Source organism: Lycium barbarum, chromosome 3 (genome assembly GCF_019175385.1).
Source record: "Lycium barbarum isolate Lr01 chromosome 3, ASM1917538v2, whole genome shotgun sequence".
NCBI classification, from domain to species: domain Eukaryota; kingdom Viridiplantae; phylum Streptophyta; class Magnoliopsida; order Solanales; family Solanaceae; genus Lycium; species Lycium barbarum.
In genome coordinates this window covers 51,804,007-51,825,413 of record NC_083339.1, presented here as the reverse complement: position 1 = coordinate 51,825,413, position 21,407 = coordinate 51,804,007, and the positions used below count along the sequence as shown (strand labels likewise).

The 21,407-nt window shown below is 38.0% G+C and overlaps 1 protein-coding gene across 4 annotated transcripts in view; it reads right to left on the bottom strand.

Moving 5' to 3' along the window:
* LOC132631175 (kinesin-like protein KIN-14O) overlaps positions 1-19,988 on the bottom strand; it is a 22,326-nt gene extending 2,338 nt beyond the window's left edge. For 2 of the 4 annotated variants that reach the window (XM_060346770.1, XM_060346771.1), the window contains exons 1-13: positions 19,851-19,988; positions 18,377-18,635; positions 12,839-12,901; positions 12,652-12,714; positions 11,095-11,157; positions 10,891-10,953; positions 10,655-10,717; positions 10,362-10,439; positions 10,118-10,180; positions 9,412-9,474; positions 8,748-8,810; positions 5,265-5,324; positions 4,567-4,707 (exon numbers count right to left, since the gene is read on the bottom strand). In XM_060346770.1, coding sequence (XP_060202753.1) covers positions 4,567-4,707; positions 5,265-5,324; positions 8,748-8,810; positions 9,412-9,474; positions 10,118-10,180; positions 10,362-10,439; positions 10,655-10,717; positions 10,891-10,953; positions 11,095-11,157; positions 12,652-12,714; positions 12,839-12,901; positions 18,377-18,583 — 990 coding nt within the window. In that variant the 5' untranslated portion in view covers positions 18,584-18,635; positions 19,851-19,988. The remainder of the gene's footprint in view (positions 1-4,566; positions 4,708-5,264; positions 5,325-8,747; positions 8,811-9,411; positions 9,475-10,117; positions 10,181-10,361; positions 10,440-10,654; positions 10,718-10,890; positions 10,954-11,094; positions 11,158-12,651; positions 12,715-12,838; positions 12,902-18,376; positions 18,636-19,850) is intronic. The other 2 variants (XM_060346772.1, XM_060346773.1) reach the window with 2 other exon arrangements.
* Positions 19,989-21,407: the final 1,419 nt, after the last annotated feature.

The following is a 21,407-nucleotide window of genomic DNA, read 5'->3' as shown; positions in this document are numbered from 1 at the left end:
ACCCTCCAACTTAGCGTTAACTCCGCTACGAGTCTCGTCGATCAGGACTATGTCATCCGCGAAAAGCATACACCATGGCACCTCACCTTGAATTTGCCACGTCAATCCATCCATCACCAAGGCAAATAAAAACGAATTAAGAGCTGATCCTTGATGCAACCCCATCACAACTGGGAAGTGCTTTGAGTCTCCTCCTACTGTCCTTACCCTGATTTTGGCTCCCTCTGTAATAACCCTTTTTTTTTAGGCTTAGTTGGTAATTTAAATAATAATAATAAATAAATATATATATATATATATATATAAAAGAATTAAGTGGTACAAAATAAAAGAAAAAGAGGATTAAAGGGTCCTTTAAAAAAAAAAAAAGAGATGTGGGCCAAGCCCACAAAAAGAAGAAAAAGAAAAGAAAAAGAAAATAAAGAATAAAAGGGAGTAAAAGGGGTCAGACGTGAATTTGCAGAAGCAAAAGCAATAGAGTCGAATAGAGAAAAAACACAATAGAAGAAAGGGAGAAAAGAGAGGAAGAAAGAGGAGAAAAATAAAGATTCTTCACCCAACTCATTAAGGTAATGACTCTAATCTTTTATTTAAGTTTATTATATAATTATGGGTGAATCTTTATGGTGAAACATGGGGATATTTTGAGGAATTGAGAAAGTTTAGTTCTAGGGTTCTTCAACTAAAATCATTGATTTGAAAGAGCAAATAGCGTCGGATTTTAGACTTCTATATATCGTTGGAATCCTCTCATTAAGGCCTTTCCGAAAACATAAGTCTTGTCGGGTTTTGAACACTTTGACCAGAGGGCGTTTTCGTCCTTTAAAATTTGACTTTAACCGTTTAAGCCTCTAAAAATATAGAAGTGGTTTACCCTAAGGGTTTTGACCATTCTAAATCCGTTTTTGTGTAGTTTGAGGCAATCCGGAGACCCGAGAACGCAGTTTTGATTTTTTTGGGAAGTGTGCTTGAATTGTGAATTTGAGGTAAGTGAGACTTTAAGCTTTGGGTACTTGCTTTTCAAAACCTGTTTTAAAAATATATTTTGTCTGCCTGGTCCATGTGTTGGGGCGAGCGTGTGCTTGGCAGAATCGGTGGTTCTTACGGCCAGCCGCATATACTTCATTTTCAAATACTCTAAAACTCTATTTATAAATTGTTTCATAATGTGTATGCTTCCCTTAGCATTGTGTATGCTTCCTGACATATTTGGCACATTATGTATGTTGCCGTGAATTCATAGTGTTGACTGATTCTTTAACTGCCACTTATGACGGTTCGTAGTGTAAATTGTGTTGAGATATATAATATAATTGATAAACAGTGGTTTGGACCTTGGTTGCTATTATATAATGATATATTCATGTGCATAATATTTTTGTGCTTGTTGTGTGTTTGTATTTTCTAACACTTGTTCCAGGGGTATTTGAAGTGGCGGGTCGAGGATCTTACTGGGTTATATTTATGTATAACTCACTCCTTACCTGTATGTCCATGCAGATACTGTTGTTGAGAACGAGGCTGGTAATTGAAGACTTCGTGAGTGGACACTGTTGCTGAGGTGAGCCACCGCATAGTTCGTGGAGGCAGCCATTTCAGTTTTATCTAGTTTATTTCTAGTTATTTCTTTTATTTTGGATTTACATGCCCGACACTCAAACTCATGTAACTCTGTTAGATGCTCCATGGTCTTAGCGTGGGATGTGGGCTAGAGATTCTTTTATCTTAGCGTTGATTGGTTTTCATAAATCGATTATGGATTTGGTTGGCGACTATTTCGCATTTTTATCATTAATAACGTTGTTGGACCTGCACTTATTTTCTTTTAGTGCTTTTGTAAATGATTAAGAGTATGATATATGGTTCGCCTAGCGGGTGGTGTTTGCTGGGTGCCAATCACGTCTAGCGGGTATTTTGGGACGTGACACCCTCATACATGTCCTTGATCACCCTAATGTACGCCACAGGTACACCTTTGGCCTCCAAGTATCTCCATAGGATCTCTCTTGGAACTTTGTCGTAAGCCTTTTCTAGGTCGATGAATACCATGTGTAAGTCCCTCTTCCTCTCCCTATGCTGCTCCACCAGTCTCCTCACAAGATGGATGGCTTCTATAGTTGAGCGTCCTGGCATGAATCCGACCTGGTTCTCTGAAATAGACACGTTTCTCCTCACCCTCATCTCCACCACCCTTTCCCACACCTTCATAGTGTGGCTTAGCAGCTTGATACCTCTATAGTTGTTGCAACTCTGGATATCTCCCTTGTTTTTGTATAGAGGGATCATTACACTCGCCCTCCATTCTTCGGGCATCATTGCCGTCTTAAAGATGACATTGAACAACCTAGTCAGCCACTCCAAACCTGTTGAGCCCGCGCTCTTCCAAAATTCCCCAAGAATCTCGTCAGGTCCGGTCGCTCTTCCCCTGCGCATCCTACGAACAGCACCCTTAACCTTCTCAACCTTAATACTCCTGCAATACCCAAAATCGTGACGCCTCCCTGTATGTTCTAAATCTCCCAACATAATGTCTCTGTCCCCTTCTTTATTCAAGAGTTTCTGGAAGTATGACTGCCATCTCCGTCTAATGAGAGTCTCCTCTACCAAGACTTTGTCATGCTCGTCCTTGATGCACTTCGGTTAAATTTATTTTGGTTACCCAAAATTGAAAGTGAACTTGTTCAGTGAGTAGAATGCTTTCGGCAGTTTAAAATACATGTTGTGAGTGACTACACAATAAATGAGTTTCATGAAAGAGAAGACCACTTAATACATTAAGTGCCATTTAAAATGGTATATCATTTATATACTAAGACTCATCAAATAGAAAATGGTCAAGTAAGTCATTTATGACATGTCAAGTAAACTAAAGTCTCGCGTCATCAATAATGATCTTTTACTAATAAATATTTAAAAGCTTAACATGTTTAACTATAATCTCAATCTTCTTACAAGTCATGATGTAGTATGAGGTTGGTCAGCCAAATCAACAGTGTGCTACTTTCTACTTTCTATCACTCATGGAATAGCCTGTAGAGGGATTTTCGCATTGGCCCCTAACGTCTTTCCCATATACCAATGGGCATCCAACTGGATGGTGTCTAAAAATGGATCGGGTTGGACTTCCATAATACCCATACAAGATTTTTTATTCTTTTTTATAACCGTGGTGTCCAAGACAGTTTGCGCGCACCTGGACTAATTCCACGGGTACCTACAACCTCCCACAAGCACAAGTACCGGGTAACTCTATCCACCAATGCTTGGGTAGATGACAAGAAATCACCTAGAGTTTTTGCTTCCATTGGGACACCTCATGGTTCTCAACCTACTACATGGAACAATATGCCACACCCTTGGATGCTCCCATGCAAGATCAAGATTCCGAAAATCTGATACTCCCTCCGTTTCAATTTGTTTCTTACTTTCCCTTTTAGTCCATAGTCTCTTTCCTTTTTTTGGCAACTCTTTAATTCTAACTTTCCACATGGCATGTTAAGACCACAAGATTAAAGGGCATTTTGGTACATTCTACATATCTTTAGTTTAAGACCACAAGTATCAAAAGTCTTCTTTACTTTCTTAAACTCTGTGCCAAGTCAAAACCAATCAAACAAATTGAAACGGAGGGAGGATGAAATGTCTACACATGTAGGGCTAAGATTTCTGCAAGTCTGAAGGGAAGAATCCTCTGAGTTACGCACACCCTTAAATCTTAAACTATGGAAGTGACATATAGGCAAACTCCCCTAGCAACAAATTTTCCTAAATCTTACTCCCTCTGTTCCAATTTAGGTGGCAGCACTTTCTTTTTAGTCCATTCCAAAGAATAGGAACTTCCTAAATTTAGAAACGATTAAATTTAAACATCCCATTTATCTTAATGAGAAGCTTTTATAGTCAAAGTGTCAAACAATTGTTATGGAGAGTTTAAAACCATAAATTTCAGAAGTCTTACAATCACACAAATGTTATGACATGTTTAAGACCACAAGTTTCAGAAGTCTTCTTTTTTTTTCTTAAACTTTGTGACTATTCAAGCTTTGCCACGTAAATTGAAATGGAGGGAGTAATATGTAGACATGACACCTAGGAAAATTCCTCTAGCTACGTACTTTATCTTGCTGAACTATCAACCCAACCATGAAATGCCACGTTATATATGCAGCAATGTTGGTAACAATTGTGTCCGCAACATGTAGAAATATATTATAGCTAATGCAACAATATAGTGTGCAGGCAGCACTGTGCAGTTTTAGTGGCACAGGGGAATCTAAATATATATATATATATTCCTCTAGCTACATACTTTATCTTACTGAACTATCAACCCAACCATGAAATGCCAAGTTATATACGCAACCAAAGTCAAGGTTGGTAACAAAGGTGACTGCAAAATGAGAAATATCATAGCTAATGCATCAATATAGTGTGTAGGCAGCACCGTGCAATTTTAGCGGTTCAAGGAACAGGAGATCCATCAAGTAAGAAGAAGAAGATACACCATAAATGATGGAAACAGAAAGTAGGACCCGGTTTATCTGAAAGAGAGAATTAACAACTAACCATTTTGCTCCCAGTTGGTGAATAAGGAAGTGCAGCACTCTTCTCAAGGTTAGAGACTTGCGTCTGCAGAACTTGTACATTTTCTTTCAGTAACTGATTTTCTTGTACAATATTGGTCCTCAGCTCTTCGAACTCCTTCACCTGCCAGGCTTTGATTTTAATTTCCATGTTAGGAATTAACAGAAGCAATGATTGTCAATTTTGCATCGGGTTTTCACATCAATAACCATAACAAGGGGAAGATGTCAAAATTCAGGATACACCATCTGGAAAAGCAAAGCTTTAAAAAAAGCTTTAGATGCTCAACTACGGCTCTCAATGCCTTCTATGTACAAGGAGACACTTTTGGTCTAATAAAACAAAGCATGTCGACAATTCAGGAAAATTAACATCACAACTCATATCCATCAAGAGAGTTACACAACATTGTCAGGATATGGAATACTAAAACTTTTCAAATCAAAATTCCAATGTGGACAAAGAAGAACACTCTTCTCGGTATAATTGAATTCTCAAAGGAAGCCATGTCCCACTAGGACCATTTATTTTTCTCTAGTTTTTTTCTGAAACACCTGCAATTTGCTAGGACATTGTATGATAGACACCAGAAGCCCAATAAGCACGTTGATAACAGTTTGATGAGAAAAGAAATTCAGTCAAGAAAAACATGGCATATTTTTGTCGCTGGAACTGCATACCTGCGCCTCTAAGAGTGCATTATCACCACTCAGGCTGGAAATTATTTCTCTGAATGACTTCTGCAACAACAACAAGAGACTATGAACTTACTGAAGCATTTGACAATAACTAGTCACTTAATAGATAAAACTACCAATTAGCTTATGTGCCCTCTTATTTTATTTTTTTATTTTGAGGAACTGGTATCAATGCAGATTTAGCTAAAGATAGGGCACAATGGAAGAAAAAGATAGTTACATATAGGGCACAATGGAAGAAAAAGATACCATATAGGTGATAGTTACAACTTGAAGATAGGTTTTAGACTTACAGAGTACTTCTAACATTATAATATTAAAAATAATAATAACAATAATAATAATAATTATTATTATTATTATTATCATATTTATATATATTTAACCTTTTTTTAAATTTAGTATGATGATGCTATAAAATGAGCTTAAATGAAAGTGGGAATTCATATAGCCCACCCCAACTTCTTTGGGACTGAGGTGTAGTTCTTGTTGTTGTTATCTCTTCTTTATGTTCATAAGAAATTCTTGAAGGACACACTGCATTAAGAAGAGAATCCAACATTGACTTATAAATAACTAATCCAAAATTTTACTGCCATTCAACTTTTTATTATCTCAGCTTTTCACCTTTTTTTGATGTCCCAAACTCTTCACTAAATGAGCTCGAACAAATTTAAGGTTTGCAATCTCCCTTGTAATACTAATACCCAAGAAACTGTTCCAAACATTCCCGCCTCTACCCTCTTAATGTTCAACAGTTCCAAACTGCTAACGATGCAATACAACATGCCAATGGTATCTGTGCTAACCCAAAGCTTTTATGCTTGACTCTGCTATTTTATAAGTAAGAGAATATCATTAAATGGCATCAAGAACTCAGCTTTTCATCTTAATAGCACATCCCAGCGATATTTTGGAAATATACAGAACATGACTTGATACAATTAAGCAAAAAATGTCACTTGATGGAAAACAAGAAAGGTACATGTAGGATAGCAAAAATGACTTTTTGATATCTGTTAGGATGGAAATACAGAAGTTTCCTGGCATCATCCAGGAAGACCCACATGAATGAACATCATAAATTGCATTTGCCAAGTCTTCTTTTACTATTTAAGTCATCAGTTGTCTTGTCATGATTCCTTCTTGCATGTTATTTTTTGTCTTTTCCTCCCTTTACAGACCTGACGGCTTCGTTAGCAAGAAAAATTCTAATTCAGAACAAACCATATTTTATCTGTCATCAATATTTCAAAACCAACATCAACATACCCAGTGTCGTCCCAGACCTTACCTCTACCTTGGGAGATAGAGAGGTTGTTTCCGGTAGACCCTTGGCACAAGCACAGGCAACTCAAAGCAGTATAAAATGTCATGGAAAAATACTAGAAAAGCATGATAGACTATGAAAAAAGGCAGTTGCTACTACAAATCAATACGATAATCGAGATATAAGAAACAACAGAAAGTAGCAGAAATCGAAGGACAAGAAACTATAAGAGTAATAATACGATTACTAGTATGAACGAATAAGTAGGACAACGCATAACTATCTAATACCCTTCTACCCTAAACTGTGTCCTCCATAGCCTCCTATCTAAGGTCATGTCCTTGGTAAGTTGGACTTTCGCCATGTCCTGTCTGATCACCTCCCCCAAATACTTTTTCGTCCTACCTCTACTCCTCCTGAAACCGTTCATAGCCAATCTCTCACACCTCCGCACTGGGGCATCAATGGCTTTCCTCTGCTTCATATGTCCAAACCATCTCAGTCTCGCTTCCCGCATCTTATCATCCACCAGGGCCACTCCCACCTTGTTTCGGATATCTTCATTTCTAATCCTATCTCTCCTAGTATGCTCACACATCCATTGCAACATCCTCATTTCCGCAACTTGCATCTTCTGAACGTGAGAGTTCTTGATTAGCCAACATTCCGCCCCATACAACATAGTCGGTCTAACCACCACTCTGTAGAACTTGCTTTAAGTTTTGGTGGCACCTTCTTGTCACACAAGACTTCGGATGCAAGCCTCCATTTCATCCACTCTGCCCCAATATGATGTGTGGCATCGTCATCAATCTCTCCATATCCTTGAATAATAGACCCAAGATACTTGAAACTTCCTTTCTGTTGTCTGACTCAAAATTTTATTCACTTTTTTTTAACAATTTCTTTGGTACCCTTTTTGTTTTTGTAAAGCAATTATATCTATTAACATTTAATTAAGGGAAAAGGGTCAAATTTAACCCCTATAATATGCTTAAAGGATCAATTTTACCCTCCATTATACATTCAGTCCAAAATACCCTTACCGTTATCTAAGTGGCTCAAAATATACCCCTCCACCATTAAGGTTGTCCAAGGTGGACGCCAATCCCACGTGGCACTTACATTTTGGTGATATGGACACGCACGGCATGCCACCTCATCACTCCCAACCCATTTACCCACTCCCCTCCACTTTTTCTTCCACCACTAGCACCTCCAATCCTTCCACCACCAGTGCCACCATCAACACCACCATAACCACCACCTTTTTTTAAGGTCCATTTTCTCCCTTGGTTCCGTTGGTTTAAATCAGTCGTCCAGGTTAGTATTGTGAAACCAAATATGCCGTGATTCGTTGATGCTCTATTTCTTGAGTTCGGTTCTTGTCAAATTCGTCTCTTAATGTGCCTGTGATTTGCTTCAATGAGTAAACGAGATGATGCTTCTTAGTTTCTGTTTGGTTTGAGTTTTATAAAATAAAATGAGATCGGTATATGTGGAAATGCATATCGTGTCAGAATAGTTTTAAAGTACTTAATTTAAAAGAGTAAATGGAATTACTTAGTTTTCCAATTAAATGATAATAGAGCGAACTGATAAAATTGAAAACAAGTTCGGCATGGTGGTTGACTGAAGTAGAAATGGTTTGAATCTTGGTGGTCATGGTTGTGTTGATGGTAGCACTGGTGGTAGAAGGATTCGAGGTGCTAGTGGTGGAAGAAGAAAGTGGGGGGAAGGGCTAAATGGGTGGGTGGCTTGAGGTGGCATGCCATGTGTCTCCATGTCACCAAAATATCAGTATGTCCAACTTGGCAACCTTAACTGAGAAGGGGTATATTTGAGCCACTTGGGTAACATGTAATGGTATATTTGGACCGAAAGTACAACAGAGGGTAAAATTAATCCTTTCCCCTTTAATTAGAGCCAGATATATTTTATGAATATGTTTCTTTGACATGCTTAATTGCTCCTCCACCTATCAATTAACCATATCATATCGCTACTCGTGAAATACTCATAGCAACTTGACAGATGCATAACACGATTCGATTCAATGCAAACCTAAACTACCTAGCTTGCTAAATTCTTATTATTACTTGAACGCAACTGAAACAATAAATATCAGTCTCATAATAGAGGATATAGCAACAAAGCCCTCTCAAAACTGCTAGCATTAAGATATAAGAAATTACCTCCTTTTGGATCCAGTTATCTCTTTCCTTCTCCATCTCTTTTACTTTTTCCTCCAAGCTCACCTGATATTCATGCTAAAGTCATTCTCAAAATCTTTATTTTAACCAGGAAAATTATCAAGGAGAAAAACAAATAAATTGCTTAACTGCATTAAAGTAAACAGGTATGGGACTAAAGTCAACAACAACAACATACCCAGTGTAATCCCACAAGTGGGGCCTGGGGAGGGTGGGATGGACGCAGACCTTACCTCGACCTTTGTGGGATAGAGAGGCTGTTTCCGATAGACCATCAGCTCAAAAAGAAATGTAACTGATGCAGGAATGTAGGAAAGGAAAAGAGATAACAAAATAGCAAATGCACAAAACAAATGTAGTAACAGCTATCAATACACAGTAGCGAAAAAGAAACAATGCAACTATCTAAAACATACGACTACAAGTACGACCTTATTGAGGGTGGGAGTATTGTTATGAATGCAACTATCTAAAACATATGACTACAAGTACGACCTTATTGAGGGTGGGAGTATTGTTATGAATGTGGCCACTGTGGAGGACCAGGTATGGGACTGAAGTCAAATGCAAGAAAAACCTCCACTATTAAGGGAAACAATAGAAGTGCATAAACATTTACTAACGGTGATAGTATTAAATTATTTACCCTCACTGAATTCAAATTTTCCACTTCACCCACCATAAGACTGATTCTTTCCTCCAAGCCAACCTGCAAGGAACAAGGTATTAGACTAAAATCTATTCCATCTCATGCATCCTGCTTTAATCAATACCAAACTTCGTCCTCTATATCCTTACTCCAATATTCAATCTATAATACCAAACCAGTGTTATCAAAAGTGAAAAGCGCAAAATAGCTCTATGGTCAGCTGGGGCTTTAAGCGCAAATAATTCGTGGGCTTTAATGAAAAAGGCGCAACGGTGCAAAAATAAAAATACATATATGTTTAGACCAAGACTAATAATAATAAGCATGAATAACAAATATATGGACAAACAAATTGTAAAAACATGACGATAAAGTGAAATATCAATTATCTACTGTCATCTCTTCAAGAAAGGCTCATTGGCAAGGGAAAGTATGTCCGAGAGCCTTGATGATGACACTGAAACGCACATAAAGCGAGGCGAAGCGCTCAACATGTTTTGAGCCTCGCTTCAAGGCTTAAGCGCGCCTTTGACAACAATGTACCAAACTTGCTAGCTTCTAGTTATTTCTTTGCCCCAAATGGAACCAACAACCAAAAGAAGAAGAAACAAACAACAAAACCAGAATGAAAAAGTATCAACGCAGTAATATTAGGAATAAATCCCTGTCAACATTACTATTATTAAGATAGGAGAAAGCTTGCCTCCTTCTGGACCCTGTTTTCTGTTTCCTTCTCCATCTCTTTTACTTTTTTCTCCAAACTGACCTGATATTCGTGCTAAAGTTATTCTATTGAAAGTTTTTTAGCAAAGCAAATTATCAAGGAGAAATGCCACTAAATTGCCACAATACATGAAGATAAAAGGTATGCAACAAAACTCAATGGCATGAAAACCCCCACCATCAAGTGAAACAACAGAAGCACAGAAAGATTTATTAATACTAACTTCAGGATTCATTACCCTCTTTGAATTCAATTTCTCCACTTCATCCACCAACTCATTATTTCTTTTCTCTAAGCCAGCCTGTAAGGAAGAAGGTATTAGACTGGAAGTTACTGCAGGCCTCAAAAGAAAATCTTAAAATTGCAGAAAATGTGGAAAAGGATATGACAATGCATTGCTTATAACCAGTGATGGTGAAACAAAACAGATGGCCTTAAGGAGAAAAGAAAATTGGTTCTAATATACAAGAACATTTATTTGCCATTATGGGACTAACTATCACGACTAACTATCACCTCCTTTTGAAGCCAGGAATCCTTTTCACTTTGTAATTGGGAATTCTTCATCTCAAACTCAGCCTGAAAAAGACAGAGAGCATACTTCTTGTCATGTAGACCTAAACTTTAAAGAGTCTTTCTGGCAGTAAAAGGACAATAAAAAGAGACTGGCAATGATAATCAAAAAGTATCACTTTAATGTGCTCCTAAATGCGATATATTTTTTAAAACTTCCACAGAAGTAGATTTAGTACCTCTTTCTGCAAGTAAACATCCTTCTCCATATGTAATTCTCGTATCTTTTCTACTTGGTTAGCCTGCAAAAGTCCAAAAGGTCACTAATTGCTGTAAAAGGACCAACGACCAAGCAAAGAAAGAATTTTTTAGGTGGGATAATACGTTACAGAAAGCACAACTATTGTGATTGCAACATGCATCTATCCATGTTTTCCCATTACCTCTTGCCTCCTGAGACTGCTAATTTCTTTTTGCGATTGCATGATTTTCTCCTCAAAGCTAGCCTGTGAATTACAGAAGAGCGTAAAACTCAAAATAGATAGGATAAATAGGACAAGACATTAAAAACACGGCAATGGTTTTGCATCCTCTGTATATGCAGTAGCATGGCACATCCTCTTCCCTGGTCCTTTATCGCTTCATCAAGGGTTAATTGACCATTCTTCGAAATTTAATCAGACTTGAACAATTCATTTTTGAAAATGGAACTACATAACTCTCGAACAACACACAAAAAGGACAACAACAACATACCCAGTGTAATCCCACAAGTGGGGTCTGGGGAGAGTAGGATATACGCAGTCCTTACCTCTACCTTTGTGGGATAGAGAGGTTGTTTCCGATAGACCCTCGGCTCAAAAGAAATGTAACCGATGCAAGAATGTAGAAAATAAAAAGAGACAACACACAAAAAGTACAACACAGTTTCTTCCCATATTTGAATCATGAAAGGATACTCTTAACATTTGGTCAAAAATCACTTTGTTCACTGTGGAACGGAAAGGGTTGCCCATTTTGGGACAGAGATAAAACTAAAAAACCTCTTTATGCATATGATTGTTGTTTTCATTCTGTAGTTGTTTAATCCTCTCGTCAAGGTTAGACTGCAGATCAAAGGTAATTCCGTAATGTTAGAAAAAGGAATGAAAATCTTAAAACTGATTAAGCGCCATAATTTGGCCTATGAATTACTGTTTTGGTGCGGGCCTCCAAAGCGGTACCATATCGAGGCCAACTCTGAATACTAGATATGACTTCAAAATAACAGGGGTCAAGGTCTATTGAAAAAGGAATCTTAATGATTCACTGGGCAGGATGACGGAACGAACCAGAGATTAATTCACGTATTTTGAGATCTGAGAAGTCACACATTCAAATATTGACCATATCAATAGATATTCCATCTTGTAAATAAGGCAAGCCCGGTTACTCCTTTTCAAAAAAGAAAAAATCAAAGATTCTTCTTATATAATTCTTATGAATGCGAATCCGCTTTCGTCTTTCTACCAAACCAATCTTCTCATAGGCTTCTTATTAGTTGGCATGTAATATGATTCAATATCAGATTTTCTGAATAGCAATAAAGAGTTAACCTCCGATTATTGTAAGCAATTCTCCATTTTTCTCTGGGTTTACTTATCAGTTGGCATTATGCTTCTAGATGTTGAAAATTAATGATCATGTCAAAATCAGCTTCAGTTATCTTTGTAGAAATTTGATATCTTTTTTTCCGCCTCAACAAGTCATTTTTTTTCCACAAGGAATCGTGATGTCTTTCTACGGAATTGCGGGTCTCTTTATTAGCTCTTATTTGTGGTGCACAATTTCCTAGAATGTAGGTAGTGGTTATGATCGATTCGATAGAAAGGAAATAGTTTTAGCAATATTATTAATCAATTCCGTACTCCAACTCCCCCGAATAGTCCGAGTTTGCCTCCACAGCGACAAGGGGCTAAAAGATTTTACGATGCAAATTTTGTTTGTAGAGTTTCTGTTACCTCCTTCAGTAAACTGGCATCTTTTTCCTGTGCTAATTGTTTAAGTTTCTCCTCGAAGATAGCCTGTAAAACAGCAGTAACTATTAAGCGTTTCAATTAAAATGTAGATAGAAAATACATATGGAGATTCCATGTGGATGTAAACTCATTTAAGACGACACAAGTAAAAGGTTTTACAGCGTCATACCTCCTTTTGCATATGTACCACTTTGTCTTGCTGTAATTGTTTAATCTTCTCTTCAAAGGTGGCCTGTCCATAAAAAGAGAAAACAATGACTTGTCATGAGTTATATTACAGATAGACGAGAGAGGGGGAAAGAGAGAGAGAGAGAAAGAGTACAATTATCATCAAATAATAAGCTCATAACCGAAAAAAGTTCAACAAACTGCTAAAAGAGCAGGCCTTAACTCACCTCTGTATCCATCCTACCCTGTTTCTCATTTTCGGCTAAAGAGGATTATTACGTATATGGATCTTTTTCTTCCATTGTGCCCTATCTTTAGCTAAGTCTGCATTGATACCAATCATTTTTAGGTCTTTCAACACAACTTTCTTCTGTGTAATTTTAGGTTTACCCTGCCCCATTTTAACACCTTCACTTCCCATAGTTTTACTCCTATAGACCGGTGCATTTGTAAGTCGATGCAGAACATGTCCAAACCATCTCAAGCGATCTTCTCGCATTTTATCCTCAATGTGTGCTACTTGCACCTTCTGACGAATGTGGTCATTTTTAATCTTATCTAATCTGGTATAATGTCACATCCATCAAGCATTTGGATCTCTGAAATACTGATCCTATGGATATGTTGGACTTTAGCATGCCCACATTCACTATCATATAACATTATCTATCTTATAATTGTTCTATAAAACTTAACTTTCACTTTGGTAGGAATCCTTCTATCACATAACACCCCAGTAGCACTTATCAATTTCAACAATTCGATTTTAATCTTATGAGTAACATCTTCATCTATCATTCCGTTCTCTTGAAACGACAAGCCTAGATATCTAAATTGTTTGCATTTTGGCACCACAATCCCGTCTAGTCTCACCTCAACTTCTCTCTTTTCATCCTGACTAAACCTGCAATGCATGTGTTTTATCTTACTTCTACTTATACTAAAACCCTTACTCTCTAAAGTGCTTCTCCATATTTCAAGTTTATGATTGACAGCTTACCGAGGACATGACCTTAGATAGGAGGGTATGGAGGACTCAGATTAGGGTAGAAGGCTAGTAGATAGTATCGTTTATCCTTTCATATTAGTAGTCACATTATCGCGATATAAGCTCTTATGCTTTGATTTCTGCTACTATCTGTTATTTTGTACTTTGATTATCTTATTTTATCTGTGATAGCCACTGCCTCTTTGCAAACTGCTTCATCATGGCTTAGTCGCTTTCGTTATTTTCATTTCCATATCGCTTTGAATTTTCTTGGCCTTATCTGACCTCTTTTATGCTTTCTATTGAGCCGAGGGTCTTTCGGAAACAGCCGTCCTACCTTGATAGGAGTCAGGTCTGCGTACACTCCACCCTCCCCAGGCCCCACGGTGTGGGATTTCACTGGGTTGTTGTTGTTGTATGGCTGACAGCCTTGCTAGTTTCATCAATTAACACAATACCAACAACAAATAGCATACATCATGGGACCTCATCTTGTATTGTGTTGGTTAGCTCGTCCATAACTATGGTAAACTAACATCTTGTTTTGTGTTGGTTAGCTCGTCCATAACTAGGGTAAACCTAACTAGTAGGGGCTCAATGTTGATCCCTGGTGTAAAACTATTGTTATGGGAAACTCCTTTGTATCAGCTACTACTATTTTCACGCTAGTGACAGCTCCTTTATACATGTCCTTTATGGCATTTATATGTTTAATATGAATTCATTTCTTCTCCGTCACGCACCAAAGGACCTTATGTGGTACTCTATCATATAAAAGGGCAGCCTGGTGCACTAAGCTCCCGCTATGCGCGGGGTCCGGGGAAGGGCCGGACCACAAGGGTCTATTGTACGCAGCTTTACCTTGCATTTCTACAAGAGACTGTTTTCACGGCTCGAACCCGTGACCTCCTGGTCACATGACAGCAACTTTACCAGTTACGCCAAGGCTCCCCTTCAAATGATATGATTTCTCTATCATATGATTTCTCTATATTAATAAATACCATGTGTTAGATCTTTCACCTTTTCGCGATAGATTCCATCAATGTTCTTAGCAAGAACACAACCTTCCTTGTAGACCTATCGATCATAAATCCAAACTCGTTCTCTGTCATTCTTTTGTGTTCCTAAGTCTACACTCTTTCCTAGAGCTTCATCATATGACTCATAAATTTAATGCCACGATAGTTTGCAATTTTGCATAACTTTGAAAATCTCCTTATTCTTATAAATCGGAATTAGGGTACTCTTCCTCCACTCATCGGGCATCCGACCACTTCTTATTGTAGCATTGTATATCTTGGTGAGCCCATCAATTTTCTCAGCAAGAACAAAACCTTCCTTGTAGATCTATCGATTATAAATCCAAACTCGTTCTCTGTCATTCTTTTGTGTTCCTAAGTCCACATGACTCATGAATTTAATGCCACGATAGTTTGCAATTTTGCATAACTTTGAAAATCTCCTTGTTCTTATAAATCGGAATTAGGGTACTCTTCCTCCCCTCATCGGGCATCCAACCACTTCTTATTATAGCATTGTATATCTTGGTGAGCCATTCTACTCTAACCTCTCCAAGACACTTCCAAACCTCTATAGGGATGGTATAAGGACCACGATCTTTTCTAATCCTCATATCTTTTATGGTATCCTTTACCTCTATCAGCCTAATTCTACGAGTGTAGTTAAAGTTTCTTTCACAAACGTGTGGAGGTCTAAAATATTATTCTCTTAGTTCGAGATTGATCAAAAGAATCTCTCCATGACCTCATTAACTCCTGCCAACAAGTATTGAGATTCATCCTTAATACACTTCACCTGCTTTAAATCCTTACCCTCTTCTCTCTAGTTTAAACACTTCTTTCTCCCCTTCTCATGCCCTTATCTTTTGATACAAGCCATCTAGAGCTTTCCCTCAGGCTTTACTAATAGCCTTCTTGGCTTCCCTCTTAGCTCTCTTGTATTCTTCAAAGGCTTCCCTGTCATCTACTTTTGGCAACTTCTTATAACACTATCTTTTAGCTTTAATAACTCTTTGTAACTCCTCATTCTACCACCAAGCTTCTTGTGGTCGAGGTCCTAGACCTTTAGATGCGCCTAACACTTCAGTTAGATGTCTGTGTTTCCCTCTAAGTCCCAAGCTCTCTTCTCTCGTCGTTTTTCTTGAAACGCTAATTGGTTAGTGTCGTTTAATGCCCAACACCTAATTCGCGATTGTTTGCAAGTCATCACCTTTCCCACTCTATTGCTAAGCTTTACATATAAGGACTACTAACTAATGTTGGGTGGTCATCATTTCTCCCGGAATAACCTTACAGTCCTTGCATGTACTTCTACCTCATCTTCTTGTAAGGATAACGTTTATTTGACTATGTTACCCCACTCTTAAAAGTAATTAGGTACGAAACTCTCTTCTTAGAATATATGTTGGCTACCACTAAATCATAAGCTAAAGCGATTTCTAATATAGTCTTCCCTTTGTCATTCCTAGTATCATAACCATAACTACCATGTACTTGTTCAAAGTCATTATCTTTACCTACAAGATCGTTTAGATCTCCCCTATAAAGATTTGTCGGTCTCCTGAAATTCCTTGAACCAAATTATTCATATACTCTCAAAACTTAGCTTTAGCTTCTGCATCTAATCTTATTTGCAGAGCATAGGCACTAATACCATTGGCACTCATTCCCCATACAAGTCTTACTGCAATAATCCTAGCCCCAACTCGTTTTACCTCTACAATGATACAACCTTATCTTTAAGTCCTAGTTTTACAATAATTTTACTCCAACATACCCACTGTAGTCCCACAAGTGGGCTCTGGGGAGGGTAGAGACGCAGACCCTAACCCTGCCTTGGTAGGTAGACAGGCAAACAATAATTCGACTCCATTCTATTTTTATCTATCCCAAAATATCATAATTATAACCCGTATTACCTATCTCTCTAGCCTTACTCTCCTTTTTAGAGTATCCACTAATTCCACCGACTACCTGGTCAAAGTGCCCATGTTCCAGCTATGTATCCTAATCTGACTTTCTTCAACTAGCTTTTTGACCCTCATTCGTCCATCATGCGAGAACCCTTTCTTATTAGCACCATATTCGAGCATTGATGTGGCAGAAGTAGCTTCTTTACCCACACCTGCCCATGACGTGGGACCCTTTCATATTTTGCACCACATCTGGGAACTAATATGGCGATACTAACTTCTTTAGCCACACCGATCCATGATGCTGGAACCCTTTCTCATACTTCGTCAGTCCCAGGCAGCAATGTGGTGGAACCCCTTGCTCATTTGTTATTAAGTAACCAGTCTCGACGACTTTATAATTTGAAGGTGAGAAAGCATTCTACATAATCTTTTTTAATTACTTCTTCCCTATCAACCTGCACCAAGCAGCAGCAGTTCTAATCCTTATGTTTTTTACTTTCTCTTAAGACGTTCCAAGCCTACCAACCTGCAACAACAGTTCTAATCCTTATGTTTTTTACTTCTTTTCTCTCTTAAGACTTTCCAATATCTGTCCTTCCATTTTCTCTTTCATTATGTTTTTTACTTTCTCTTAAGACGATCCAATCCTACCAACCTGCACCAAACAGCAACAGTTCTAATCCTTATGTTTTTTACTTCTTTTCTCTCTTAAGACGTTCCAATATCTGTCCTTCCATTTTCTCTTTCCTTATTTTCTTCTTCCTTGCACCCTTCCTTTCATGAGTTTCTCCTATTAATGTTCCCCTCATTGAGAAAGGACCCTCTCCATTTCCAAAAGAACTAAAGATCATCCAGCTTGCAATAAAGCTTTGACATGTAAAGACTCTTTTATCTATCGTTAAAATTTCATGAGAAATCCGCTTACACTCACAATTTAAAAGAAAACACTCTACCAGCAGGCATTGAATGTTGCACCTTCATTTTTTTTTTTCATAAAGGAAATGAAAGAAAGAAGAAAACACTGCTCTATGACAGGGCTTTAAGTTTTCTATACCAATTCATTTACTGATCGAGCATAGGGAAACTAAATTTTGCAACTATGATTTCTTATTGTTCTTTCCCAATAATGATGCAGAAAAACCTCAAAAACATGCAGATTTAAATTAAGAAGATTACTTTTAGCATAAATTTTGAATACACGCAAACCCCAGAATTGGGTTGAGAGAAGAGCATAAAATAAGTTGGACTTTCCTTTCTTTCACAAGAAACACAACCTTTATTGTCCAACAGCTCAATTTCTAAATTCAGTGTAGTTAGAAGCAAGAAGCTCGTGGCGACGTTTGATGATTAATTCATGGATACATGTTTGGAGCCGTTTAGACAAGGGCAACTATCAATTAAACAGCATTCTGTTTGTTGTATTTTTAGGTCACCCAATAATCTTAGAAATATGAATATGAGAAACAAAAAGAATCTATTTTTTCACAAACAAATAAAACAAGAAGTGGCATGCAAACCCCATATATATGGTTTTAGAAACATGACTCCTCTTAGAGTTGGAAAACCAATAAACCTATTATACCATAATGATTTGGTTATAGCAGTCAACTTACGACTTTGGCACCATCAGTATCATGTCTATTAAAATCCTCATCTATTCCCGAAGTACCATCAGTATGTGATTCAGAGCCACGTATTTCAGCAGCATGGTTTTGATTGGAGGAAGCTGATTCTTCTGCACCAACGGCATTATTTTCTATCCCCTTGGTTTGTTTATTCTTCTTTTTTTTGTTCTTCCTCTTCTTCTTCTCTTCTTCCATTATCACGGGATCAACAATCAAAACTCAGAAAATACTAATGCAACAGCATAACCTACAGAAAACATAAAATATTCTAATCAAGTATACCATTTCAAATTAGACACACAAAATAAACATGCATTTAAAATCTCTTTCTCGTTAGAACTTGTGGAGTTAATCTGACTTCAGAATCAATCAATAAGCTCTACAACTGCTAAAGCATTATTGGGACCTCAAATTCAAATCAAGTCACTTTTCACGTCGACCATAATTTTTTATTTATTTTTATAACCGTGGTGTTGGGGCCAGCGCCACCTCTCACCAGCAACAGTTGCCATGTAACTTTATCCACCAACGCTAGGATAGATGGGAAGAAATCACCTAGTGTTTTTGTCTCTGTTCCCATTTTTACCATTATTTAACAAGTAATTTCATTGATATTCACATAAAAAAGAACTTTGCATGAACACAGCTAAGAATGTTAATTGCAACATTTAGAATAAGAATAAACTTTAATTCAACATGGTAAAAAACAATGCATTTAAGTCTCTTCCTCATTAACACTTGTGAAACACTGTCCAGAATGAACCTAGCCATTCAGAATAAATCAATAGACTATAGACTATTCAAATCCATTTCATATTTCAGATCAACCAGCAAAAAATGTGAAACTTCAAAAGCAGCAGAACTCAAACCACGGAAGTTAGATCAACAACGTAATTTCCTCCAGAACGTTAAATTACACCAAAATATAAGATGAACATTGCAACATGACAGCTAAGAATGTTAAGTAACAATACAAAGAACAAACTTGCGCATTCCAGAATCAATTAGTAAACTACTCCCTCCGTGTCAATTTATGTGGCACCATTCGGATTTCGAGATTCAAACAAGTTTTTCTTTGACCACAATTTTTCATATGTGTTTTAAATTGTTGGACTTACTTTTTACGTGATTTCCATATATATAAATTTTATGCCAAAAAACTTAAAAGATTCTTTGTCCAAAATACACGGTCAAAAGTAGCAGGTCGGACTTTGAAATCCGAACTGTGCCACAGAGGGAGTAGAAATTAGAGAGAAGGCATTTTCGGAACCTTAATTTCAGATCAAATTTCAAAATCGACCAGGTAACGAATGTTAAAACTCCAATGTAGGACAACACGAACACTAATTTCTTTTACTAATCTAAAGCATGAATTTCCTCTATAAAATGCACCAAAAAGAAGATGGTCGGATTAGCACAGCTAAAAAATGTTTAGGATTAATGAGATGTATATTTTATTTACCTTAAGAGCAGATCTAGAAGCGATTGAAAATGGTGAAATCCTTTAAGAAATAAATCGTTAAGTTGAAGCTTTTTGGCTGGAGACGCGAATGAATTTGGGGGTGAAGAGCGTAACGGCCAGGTGGGATGGTCATTTTAGTAATTTTAGTTTTAAATTGGGTATTGCATTGCGTTGTGCTTCCAATTATCTTGCTACACGTGCAACTGTACTAAGTCAGGTTCCCACGTGAAAGAAAGTCAAAAGCCTTGAACAATATTACCGACAAGGGCCAAAAGTACCACTAAGTCACTAACGTATGGAAAAATGCCTCATGATTACTATTACGGGCAGCCTTCGTTGTGCCTTGGCGCCCATAACCCTGTGCGCCCCGAGCGGGCCAAGTGAGTGTCAGTCGCGCAGGAGACGTGCGCAGATGAGTGTCAGCCGTGCAGGCAGTGTTAGCCGTGCTGGCGACGTGCACTGACAATGGGCTCCAACGAGCGGGAGTTAACAAGCATCTAGATATGTTGTATTGCATATCCTAAGAGTGCCAAGGAAGTTTAGCAAGGATCTGGGATGAGCCCATAGGTCGTCGGCGAACGAGGCCACGTGCGAGCCTGAGTGTCAGTCCCGTGCGTTTCCGAGCTATGGATGGAATCTTGGGATTTAGGGTGAGAGGACCCTTCATAGGATGTTCAGGAATGTGCTTACCAAGTTTGGCGTCATTTGAAAATCTTTTACCTAAGGGCTTGACTTAGCCAAGAAGCAGTGTCAGTGACAAAGCTTCCGAAGGCTATATCTCGTTCCACGAGTATGGGGATGGGATGAAACTTTATGGATGAGTGAAGGAAGTCAAGAGAAAGAGTTAGGAACAAACGGTGCCTCATTTGGAGTTCGGATGAGTGAGAAAGGCCAAGTGTGATTCTCTAGCAAAAGGATGTCCAGTGTGATTCTCTGGCAAAAGGATGTCCAGTGCTGAAACTTGGGTTTATTTCTTTAAAGCATATATAAGGGGGGTAGATGTGACACCTCGAAAAATTTTCCGTGAGCATACAATGAATAGACCAACGAAGAGTATGAGTGTACGATGTTTTACTAAGAAGGGAATGACTACCAATGAGTTTTGAAAACACGAAAGTTGCAGATTTGCATTGCGACCCAGTGGTCGTAAAACACAATACGGCCCGTAAAGTGATTTACGGACCATAAAGTGCCATCGTCCTCCAACTATCAAAACTTCAACTTTCTGTCAAATGTTGAAATGGTTAAATACGACTCAGAATACGAACCGTAAATCGAAATACGGCCCGTAAACTGCGACCGTAAACCACCCTGGCCTACAGCAAACCTTTCTGTTTCTAATATGCTTAAATACGGTCGTGGAGGACTGACTGTAAACAAGAATACGGCCCGTAAACTGGGTTTACGGCCACTGTGCATCCCGACTACTGTTCACAAAAATCAGATTTTTAAGTTAAGTATAAGGGACCCCAAGCTCATTTCATTTCATTTCTCATCTTCACAATTCAAGAATTCTCTAGAATACTCCAAAACACTTCATCCACAAGAATTCAAGAG